Here is an 11,186-nt window from a genome sequence, read left to right on the forward strand (position 1 = left end):
TGTGTCTAATGATCATGCCTGCTAACCAACATGACCACCATCATTTGACCATGCATGTGCCATGGCTGTAAATAGAACAAAGCATAAAATTCAAGTTTTGTCTATTATCTTGAAAACTGATGAAGATAGAGAAAATCTGACATAGGCAAAAATGTTATGATTTATCTACTTTCTTTTTATATCAAGACTTTAAGACAATTTCTAATATGAGTTTTTGTCCTTAAAAGACAGATTTTACTATTTTTTACATTTTTAGCCTAAAGGGCCAAGATAGCTTTTATCATGATCATCACTTGACATCCATCGTACAATGTCGTTGTTGTCTGAAACTACTGGGCCGAAAAAATGTGTCTGATGACACTACTTGCCATCCAACATGAAAATTGCTATAAATATAGAAAATCTGACAAGGCCAGAAATGTCTAGAATGTTGAGATCTATGACCCACCTATACTTTAGTGTCAATTTTTAAGTCATGAATTATATTCTAGTCTTTAATGTTTGAAAGTGGCAATGGTTATTGTTAAAGATGCATATAGACTCAGGCTCTTGCAAAGGACAATAAAATCTAAAACAAAATCCTTTATTTAACTGTGTGATTGTCTGGATTGTATTACAATAAGACATTTTTTTGTTTTAGCAATCATCCAGAAAAGTCATATTGGCCGAATTTTCTAGGGAAACAAGGTTTTCAGGTGTCATCAGGACCAGATCTTCGCTTCTTCAAATATGGATTTGATCAAGTAAAGTCAAAGATTTCTTTTTGTGTTGTAGAGGTATTTGTATTTATATTTTTTTTCATTTGCATAAATATAGGGTGGAATCAACTCCTCTTACAGCACATTTTGAAGTTGTTTGAGGATTTAATTGAATAATTCACATTTTTCCAGACTTGGAACTTAGTAATTTTTCAACAAAATTAAGGAAAAAGGAAATTTTTGGAATCAACTTCTACAGTTTTCAACCTAGATCTTTGAAACTTCACAGGAATACATCAAATATGTTGAAATAATGCACCTGCTATTACGGATTTTAGTTGGTTTTTTTTTCTATTTTTCCAGACCTAGACATTTGGTCATTTTTCACTAAAATTTTGGAAGAGGGTTCAAATTATTAATATATGTTGAATAAACCTTCTGTCCCCAGCAACTTAATAAGTCATTAAACAACTTTTTTCTTTGGTTCAGTGCAAGTTTTAGCATCAACCCTTGTAGTTTCAACAGTTTTGGTTTTATTCTTGGTATACTTGCTTTTCATACCAACATGACCAACCAATGTTTGTCATCATTTTTTATGCCCCACCATAGCAGAGGGGGCATTTAGTTGTACCCTTGTCCATCTGTATGTCCGTACGTCCTCAAATTGGTTTTCGTTCTCTAACTAAAGTTTGACTCAATTACATGTTATGAAACTTATAAACAATGCTTAATACCACAAAACACAGATCAAGTTTGAATTTTGGTGGCGTCACTTTTACCATTCTAGAGTTATGCACCTTTACAAATGGAAAAATTGTTGAATTTTTAGTTTCCGTTCTCTAACTTAAAATTGCCTTAACCAAATGTTATGAAACTTTTACACAATGCTTATTACCACAAAAAACAGATCACGTTTGAATTTTGGTAGCGTCACTTTGCTGTTCTTGAGTTATTTCCCTTTATAATGTATGCGAGCGAGGGTGTCATCTGTGTTCCATGGACACATTCCCCATTTATTGCTCTTGGACATCATTCATTAAGGGTTCAATCTGATGTGGATGGTAATCAATTCAAATTAGCTGACAAGGCCCCATGGTTTTCCTTTAACACTACTTCATTTTCAGTACGTCAGTCAACTCCTTTATTGGAGTTATATATTGCTCTTTTCCCCCCTGAGTCATGTTCTAAAAAAAGACTGTGATTAGGTCAGTTTAAGGGGAACCATTATGATAAGTCGATGATATTTGTTATTTTGTAGAATTTGAGTATTAAGGATGTACTAAAAGTCTGGGGTAAAACTTGTACAAGTTATTATACGACCGCAAAAATTAAAAATTTTTTGGTCGTATATTGGTATGACGTTGGCGTCGTCGTCGTCCGGCGTCGTCGTCGTCGTCGTCGTCGTCGTCTGGCGTCGTCCGGCGTCGTCCGAAAACACATTGGTTTTCGCACTCTAACTTTAGTTTAAGTGAATGGATCTCCATGAAATTTTACCATAAGGTTCAATACCACGAAAGGAAGGTTGGGATTGATTTTGGGGGTTATGGTACCAACAGTTAAGGAATTAGGGGCCAAAAAGGGGCCAAAAATAAGCATTTTTGTAACTTCCAGACAATAACTTGTGTGTAAGTGTATGGATCTCTCTGACATTGTACCACAAGGTTCCATATCACAAAGGAAAGGCTGTAATTGATTTTGGGGGTAATTGCCTCAAAATTTTAGGAATTAGGGGCCAAAAAAGGGGCAAAAAACAAGCATTTTTCTAGTTTCATGACAATAACTTGTGTGTAAGTGTTTGGATATTTCTGAAATTGTACTACAAGGTTCCATATCACAAAGGGAAAGCTGGAATTGAGTTTGGGGGTAATTGCCCGAAACGTTTAGGAATTGGGGGCCAAAAAGGGGCCAAAAATAAGCATTTTTCTAGTTTCCAGACAATAACTTGTGTTCAAGTGTATGGATCTCTCTGAAATTGTACTGCAAGGTACCATACCACAAAGGGAAGGCTGGGATTGAGTTTGGGGGTGATGAATCATAAGGGGGTTCAAAAAATTTGGGGGGGGATTTTTTTTTTTTCTTTTTTTTTCTTTTTTTCCTTTTTTTTTTCTTTTAAAATTTTCCATTTTAAGTTGGTTATTTCTGATTAATATTTAAAAGCAAATAATAATGATATGGTAGGAGATACACACCAAACAGGATGTGTAAATTATTATCTAATAAGTATTGTGCAATAGCAAGAAATTTTCAATTGCACAGTATTGCACAATAGCAAGAAATCTTCAATTGCACAGTATTGCGCAATAGCAAGAAATCTTCAATTGCACAGTATTGCGCAATAGCAAGAAATATCCAATAGCACAATATTGCGCAATAGCAAGAAATTGTCAATTGTCTAGTATTGCGCAATAGCAAGAAATATTCAATTGCACAGTATTGTGCAAAAGAAGATACTTCGTATAAATTGCTTATTTCTTGATCAATTTCAATGGGGTTTTATTCTTGAATTCTTGGGGTTCTTTAATATGCTGAATCTAACCGTGTATTAAGTTTTTGGATTTTGGGCCCCGTTTTTAAATTGGTCCACATTGAGGTCCAAAGGGTCCAAAATTAAACTTTGTTTGATTTCATCAAAAATTGAATTATTGGGGTTCTTTGATATGCTGAATCTAACCGTGTATTTAGATTCTTAATATTTGGTTCCGTTTTCAAATTGGTCTACATTAAGGTCCAAAGGGTCCAAAATTAAACTTAGTTTGATTTTAACAAAAATTGAATTTTTAGGGTTCTTTGATATGCTGAATCTAAACATGTATTTAGATTTTTGATTATGGGCCCAGTTTTCAAGTTGGTCCAAATCGGGGTCCAAAATTAAACTTTGTTTGATTTCAACAAAAATTGAATATATGGGGTTCTTTGATATGCTGAATCTAACCATGTATTTAGATTTTTGATTTTTGGGCCCTGTTATCAACTTTGTCCACATTGAGGTCAAAAGGGTCCAAAATTTAACTTTGTTTGATTTCATCAAAAATTGAATTATTGGGGTTCTTTGATATGCTGAATCTAACCGTGTATTTAGATTCTTAATTTTTGGTTCCGTTTTCAAATTGGTCTACATTAAGGTCCAAAGGGTCCAAAATTAAACTTAGTTTGATTTTAACAAAAATTGAATTTTTAGGGTTCTTTGATATGCTGAATCTAAACATGTATTTAGATTTTTGATTATGGGCCCAGTTTTCAAGTTGGTCCAAATCGGGGTCCAAAATTAAACTTTGTTTGATTTCAACAAAAATTGAATATATGGGGTTCTTTGATATGCTGAATCTAACCATGTATTTAGATTTTTGATTTTTGGGCCCTGTTATCAACTTTGTCCACATTGAGGTCAAAAGGGTCCAAAATTTAACTTTGTTTGATTTCATCAAAAATTGAATTATTGGGGTTCTTTGATATGCCGAATCTAACCGTGTATTTAGATTCTTAATTTTTGGTTCCGTTTTCAAATTGGTCTACATTAAGGTCCAAAGGGTCCAAAATTAAACTTAGTTTGATTTTAACAAAAATTGAATTTTTAGGGTTCATTGATATGCTGAATCTAAACATGTATTTAGATTTTTGATTATGGGCCCAGTTTTCAAGTTGGTCCAAATCGGGGTCCAAAATTAAACTTTGTTTGATTTCATCAAAAATTGAATTCTTGGGGTTCTTTGATATGCTGAATCTAACCATGTATTTAGATTTTGGATATTGGACCATAATAGGTGAATGTCCAATTTAAAATTTTTAAGTTCTTAGACCACATTCATTCTGTGTCAGAAACCTATGCTGTGTCAAATATTTAATCACAATCCAAATTCAGAGCTGTATCAAGCTTGAATGTTGTGTCCATACTTGCCCCAACTGTTCAGGGTTCGACCTCTGCGGTCGTATCAAGCTGCGCCCTGCGGAGCATTTTATTTTTATTTACTTGACTACTTGAGGAGATAAATAATAATATATGTATATAAGTAAAATTTGTTATATTCATATTTTTTATAAGTAGATATAAGAAGATGTGGTATGAGTGCCAATGAGACAACTCTCCATCAAAGTCAACTTGAAAACTAATTTAAATAATGATAAGGGGTCTTCAGTAACTATTGTAAGACTACAATGGGATGACCTGCTTTTAATTTAACTACTGGGCCAAATTCAACCAAACTTGGTCTCAATCATTATTGGGGTATTAAATTATAGAATAACTAATCGAAGATTTCAAATAGAGAAAAATATTCAAGGAGTGACTGAACAACAGATTAATTCACGAATGGGCGTAGCGCATGAGTTAATTATCAGTGTTGTTCGGTCACGAGTTGAATATTTTTCGATATTAGAATTCTTTGATTAGTTATTCTTTTTATTACATATTGATAATGGGATTTTTAGTGGAATTAAAGTAGAAAAAGGTAAGGTAGTATATCTTTATCTACGCATTCACAGTTGTTTGGATGAGACGTCATCGACAGTATCTTGACAACTCTTATTGTTGTATGACGTCAGAGGAGTGAAATAACCGAGTTTATTTCACATGTGAAATTATCGGTTTTTGTTTCACTGGGAAATCACGGTAATTCATTGCAAGCAATGTAACAATACTATTTATAATGATTTTAACCTTATTTTACATGATTTCCAAAACAACAGTAGATACAGGTGAGCGACACAGGCTCTTGAGAGCCTTTAGTTCTTGTTAAAGATTCTACCATACCAAATCTACTTGAATGTAAATACTACACTATTTCATTTTCTGTACTTCCATGACGTGTACAGTCATATATATGTCTTCATTTTGGCACATAAATGACATGGAGATGTGTATATATATATATATATATAAATATAGCTCAGTAAGCAATGAGACAGCAACATAACCATTAAATAAATAAATAACATGAATAAAAAAGAGATAAAAATAAAAAACTAAAATGTAGGCATGAATCATCATATTTATAGTGAACATTATCTGTTTTCAAATTTGCTGACAAAATTCAGCAGAATTATGAACAAAATGGATTTTTAGCTGTTTAAGCAAGGAATTATTTGAATCTGGAATAATTTTGAATTCTGGAAAATTGATTAGAAATGTATGATGAAAACTAACCCAACTAAATAGGGTTAGCCATGCGTGCATGGCTAAGATTAATTTTACTTTCACTATCATTTCAGTATGAACTAACTAACCCACCTTAGCCATGCACGCATGGCTAACCCTATTTAGTTGGATTAGTTTTCATCATATATTTCTCATCAATTTTCCAGAATTCAAAATTATTCCAGATTCAAATAATTCCTTGTTTTTATTGCATTGTTGAGTAAAACAAACACAATACAAGACATGAACTTTTTGTAAGAAAGATTTGTAATGCTTTATACTTTTATAACAACTGCTGTGGATCTGTAGATTGTAAAGGTTAATAAAGATGTTTCTAACCCAAAAGGTAGATTGTGTCTTACATGTATGTTCATAGATTTAACCTCATAAAAAATTCGATAGAAAAGGGTCATATGCCAATCAGCTAGTTTGAAAGGTCATTCTGATGGTTATTATATTGTGCCCGGTCAAAATATGTTGATATTTTCTGAATTATTTATTTGTTTATTGTTCCCTTGCGGCTTTTCTTATTCTTATGTTTATGGAACATATTATGGTATACTGTTGTCTGTTTGTCTGTCTGTCTGCCTGTTGTCAACATGTATGACAATAACTACAAAATGCTTTAACCAATTTGCATGAAACTTCGGTGAATTATTTATATCTATTGACGTAAGCTCCCTTTTGATTTTATCTATTTTATATTTTTTATGTTTCCAAGTTATGGGGTTTTATTCATTAAAAGAGGGTGATTTTCCAGTTTTCAGGCAATAAGTCAAGAATGCTTTGAGTAGTTTTCATGAAACTTTCATGAATTGTTTATATCTATTGACCATGTTGACTAAAGCTCCCTTTCGATTTTTATAAATTTAGAATTTAACTTTTTTGAGTTATGGGATTTTATTCATAAAAAAGGGGGGATTTTCCAGTTTTCAGACAGTTTTCATGAAACGTTGATGACTGGTTTATATCTATAAAAATAACCTCCCTTTCGTTTTTTTAATAAATTTCTGATATGACGTTGAGGAGTTATAGAACTTTATTTGAGCTTAAAAAGTGACTATCGTATTATGTGCTCATGGCGCTGCTCTTTTTTTTTTTAATAATTAATGATCTCACATTTATGATCTGATTTATCTTTATCATTTTACAGGTAAAAAGAGACGATGAAAATACTGAATCTTGCAGAAAAAAACCTAAATTAGATTTACAGTCAAGTTCATCTGAAGATGTGCATGGGGTTAGGGTAACACGAGAGGAAAAGTTGAAAGGTCAGCATGCTGGGGAGCTGTTGTTAGATCTACACAAGATTGTTGAAGATAAATTCAGTGAAAACTGTTCAGAATATTCAATGCCAGGATTGATAATTGATGGAACTAGGGTAAATATTGAATTTATTTAAATTTTGTTGCCTTTCTATATAGCTAGTAGAGAACAAGTTAAGTCTTTTTGTGATGATAGTGGAACTGGGAAATGTCAGATTTCTCAAATCAACAATTTTATGTCAGATACTCAGGTAAATAATCGACAGATCCAGGTCTAAAGGTAACTACTGCCTGGAATTAAGGTGGTATTTAAACCTCACAGTGGGTTGATAGTAGCGGTGCATTACGTTTGCACGCATTACCATTACATTTGCATGCAAAAATCATTATGTTTGTGCGCAACTTTTGATTACATTTGCGCGCATTTATTTGACAGGTAAACTCAGGTAAACACAGGTAATAATACTTATTTATTTATTAATTTTTTCAATTATTTACAAGTACAAGTACCCCTTCCTGAGTCCCCTGCTCACCAACGTTTTATTATGCACAAGCACTAAATCCTAGAAATATATACAGATAAAAATGTTAAAATCATGTTAAAACATGGCTAATCTGAAAATTAAAAGTACTGATAGTACATGACTTTACATGTTGGTACGTGCCGAAAATATGAAGCCAATTGCTTTGAGAAATGAAAGTCTGTTAACTTCTACATCCTGGTATTTTCTGAATTGCTCATTCAAATAATCTGTTTTCTCTATTTTACTTATAGGCAATACTGCTGGTGTATCAAGTATATTTACTAATTTAAAAGCGATCACTATTCGGTGAAACACTATTCACTCTGAAATATTCGCAATGAAGTTACATGTATGCCTTAAGCAAGAACGGGATTTATCACGATCACTTTATATTTTGTTTTATAATTCAATATGAACAATATGTAATTTGAAGATTCAGATTTTCGGATTCTTTATTTCTCAAACACCATATAGTTACAATGGTACAAAGAAGTTCATCAAACGTTATAACATTACATAAACACACATGACAAGATGAGATGAAAACAAGATAAAATAAACAGTAAAGTGACGAAGAGTGGTGATTAACCAGGAAGGCTCACTTGAAAAGTTATAATCCTGATAAATTTACACATATCTTTAATTTTTAAAGGCAGTGCTTTAATGGCTTTCTGGTTGCCGGGTTAATCGTTCCTTCCGCGATATCCAACTTATCTATGTGGGGGGTCATTAGGCTACAAGTAGATCCGGAAATGTTGAATTCTCTCCTCTTCTTTTTGTGATATAAAATGTTTTTTGTTTCATTTCATTTACATTGGGAAATAAAGAAATGATCATTGTGTTTTGTTAGTTTTAAAAACTTTTGATATATTTGTATTTTGCATTATAAGCAGTCAACCTATTGACAAACTAGAATTATTTGAATTCCGTGTTCAAAGAGGTCCGGGCGCTCCAGCTTCCTCCACCAATAAAAACTGGCCGCCACGAAATAGCCCAAAAGCGGTGCTTAAAAGTGGCGTTAAAACACCAAAAATCAAATCAAATCAAAGAGGTCGGGTTAATTTCGAGTGTTGTCTGCAATCTAGATGTTTATAAATCATTTCAGTTGTTGATATAATAATTAAAGGTAGACTGAACATGAATTATATTATACAATTTAAAGCGCATTTCTGTTAATGCACGTGAAGCCGTCTGACGTTATTGTTATTTCGGCATCAGTTATATAAAATAGCAAATTATTGTTCCTGAATAGGTGGCGCCGTGGTAGCTGGTCCTGTTCCTCAACTTCTGGTTTCTGTGCACTGTGCGACTATTACAGTTACATTTTTAATTAACAATTCCAAGTACTTGTTTTTATGTACCTGGATGTCATTTAAGAGGAGGACATGCATTTCCAAATGACTTAAAAAGGAGGAAAAGTTGGATCATACACAGATTGGAGGAGAACACGATGAAATCGTGGAGTCCATCTCAATCAGCTGTTGTTTGCAAGGCACATTTTACTGAAAAAGACTACGTGCAGGAAACTATTCATGGTAATACTCTATTTTCTTTTTGAAATACATAGTTATATATATAATCGCCATGCGAATAAACCAAAGTCTGTTTACAACCGCAATTATCATTTTAGAATAAAAGGGGGGTGGTTAATTAAAGATGTCATAATTTTTTGGATTACGATTCAATGTGATCTGTTTGAGATTTTTTGGTGAAGCTACAATTATAATGATTTCTTACAAGAGGTATATCATACTGAGAATTATTTTAGCAGTAATTATGCTAATGAATGCATAAGCTATGCCTCATAGACTTTCTTGAAAATATCAATGACAATGTTAACAGGAACAAAACAATGACATGCTCTCATCTATATTATAGTTATTTAGGTACTGACAATGTATGTTTGTTGCATAAGTCTCTCATTGTTTGTCCTTTGGATTTACATAACATACATTGAATCAGGCAAACATTATTACATTGTAACTTTTATCCAGATTGTAATGAATAAATCTAGTTAATATTTTGTCAGGTAGTACAAAGTATACATTGCTAATGGAAGTTCATTTAATTATCAAAAAACTAATGTTTTATAACCTTTTTCAGGGCGCAAACCCACCATACAGAGACTTAAGTCTACTGCCATTCCCAGCCTATTTTCCTGGACCAAGCAAGAGACTGAATCGTCCGCAAAAAGAAAAATCAGGGCAGTTTCCCGTGAAAACAAAAGAACTAAACTGGATGAATATTGTAGGAGAAATCTAGAGGAAAGTTTTGATTGTGAAGTTGGTTTTCCTGAAGAAGTCATTCATACTGCAGAAAGGATTTATGACTGTCTACCACCAACTGCCGAGCTAATGTTGAGCTTCACAGATGGAATAACGCAAACACCATCAATGCCTATGTTTTCAGCAGAGAATTTCGCAAATGATGACAGATGACACAGCCATGCATTTTTATTCCGGTTTAGAGTCATATACTAAATTTTTATTTGTTTTGACCACACTTGGTCAAGCAGCACATTGTTTGAGATACATATATTTTCAAATTGATAGGGTGTCAGTTGAAAATCAGTTTTTTTATGACTTTGATGAAATTGAGGCATTATACAACTATCTTTGAACTGTCTAGATTCTAGATTGAATCTAGTGTTAAGAATATTGTGTATACATGGATTGTTTTTATGTCTAAACAGTGGCAAGAGGCTAACACTTGGCCATGTAGTGGTTTAGTCAGGTATTTTTAAAGTTTCCTACAACTTGGATTATTATTGACAGCACAGAATATCCTGTGATAAAACCTAAAGCTCCTAGAGCTCAACAGGCAACCTTTTCATCATATAAAAACAGAAACACTGAAAATACTTGTATGTTCGACACCTGGTGGTTTAGTCAACTATGTCTCTAATGTATATGTTGGTTGTACCAGTGACCATCAAATAGTATAAAAGATGTAGAATAGTTCAATTATGTGATCCAGGTGACAGTGTGATGGCAGACAAAGGTTTTAATGTGCAAGATTTGTTTGCTAACTTTTTTTCAAAAAAAGAAACAGAATTAGTTCGAAAACTCTTATACGGGATAGAAAAATCTCCTATTAACATGTGCACAGAGAGCGAATTATTGGACTTGGCAAAACATACAAAATTCTAACAAATCCTATGAATGTAACTGAAACAAAACTTTCATCTGGAATAACATTTAGTTGTTTTATGTTGTGTAATTTTAGAACTTGTATTGTGCCAAAGGATGCATAAATGAAAGTGACGCAATGAATTTTGTTCTGATATATATATTTACAATTATATGTAAATGTAAATTGTAATGCATATAAAAATAAGGAGATGTGGTATGATATTCAGTGAGTTTATCGAACCAAAGTGCATAAGAAATGGGTTTAAGCAGTTACAGGTGTTACTGTCACTGTACAATCTCCAACAATGAGAAAAACTCGTACCGTGTAGAAAATTTCAGAGATCTTACAACTAAGTTTTGTTTTTGGGTTGAATCATTTTCTTCTATTGTCTTACAAATAAGGAGAGGTGGTTAAAATGCTAATGAGACAACTATTA

General features: G+C 32.8%; 1 protein-coding gene across 1 annotated transcript; it reads left to right on the forward strand.

Moving 5' to 3' along the window:
* Positions 1 to 8,980: 8,980 nt before the first annotated feature.
* Positions 8,981 to 10,056, forward strand: LOC127723880 (uncharacterized). Its single transcript, XM_052230598.1, has 2 exons — positions 8,981 to 9,153; positions 9,722 to 10,056. The coding sequence occupies exons 1-2, from the start codon at positions 9,069 to 9,071 to the stop codon at positions 10,054 to 10,056; spliced, it is 420 nt and encodes a 139-aa protein (XP_052086558.1). The 5' UTR covers positions 8,981 to 9,068.
* Positions 10,057 to 11,186: the final 1,130 nt, after the last annotated feature.

The sequence above is a fragment of the Mytilus californianus genome, unplaced genomic scaffold (assembly GCF_021869535.1).
Source record: "Mytilus californianus isolate M0D057914Y unplaced genomic scaffold, xbMytCali1.0.p SCAF_13, whole genome shotgun sequence".
Taxonomy (NCBI): Eukaryota; Metazoa; Mollusca; class Bivalvia; order Mytilida; family Mytilidae; genus Mytilus; species Mytilus californianus.

What these genes read in the sequence shown, in the direction of transcription:
- LOC127723880 (XM_052230598.1), top strand. Translation starts at nt 9,069, where the DNA reads ATGAAATCGTGGAGTCCATCTCAATCAGCTGTTGTTTGCAAGGCACAT. An exon ending in CGTGCAGGAAACTATTCATG is followed by an intron (nt 9,154 to 9,721) that starts GTAATACTCTAT and finishes AACCTTTTTCAG; the next exon opens with GGCGCAAACCCACCATACAG.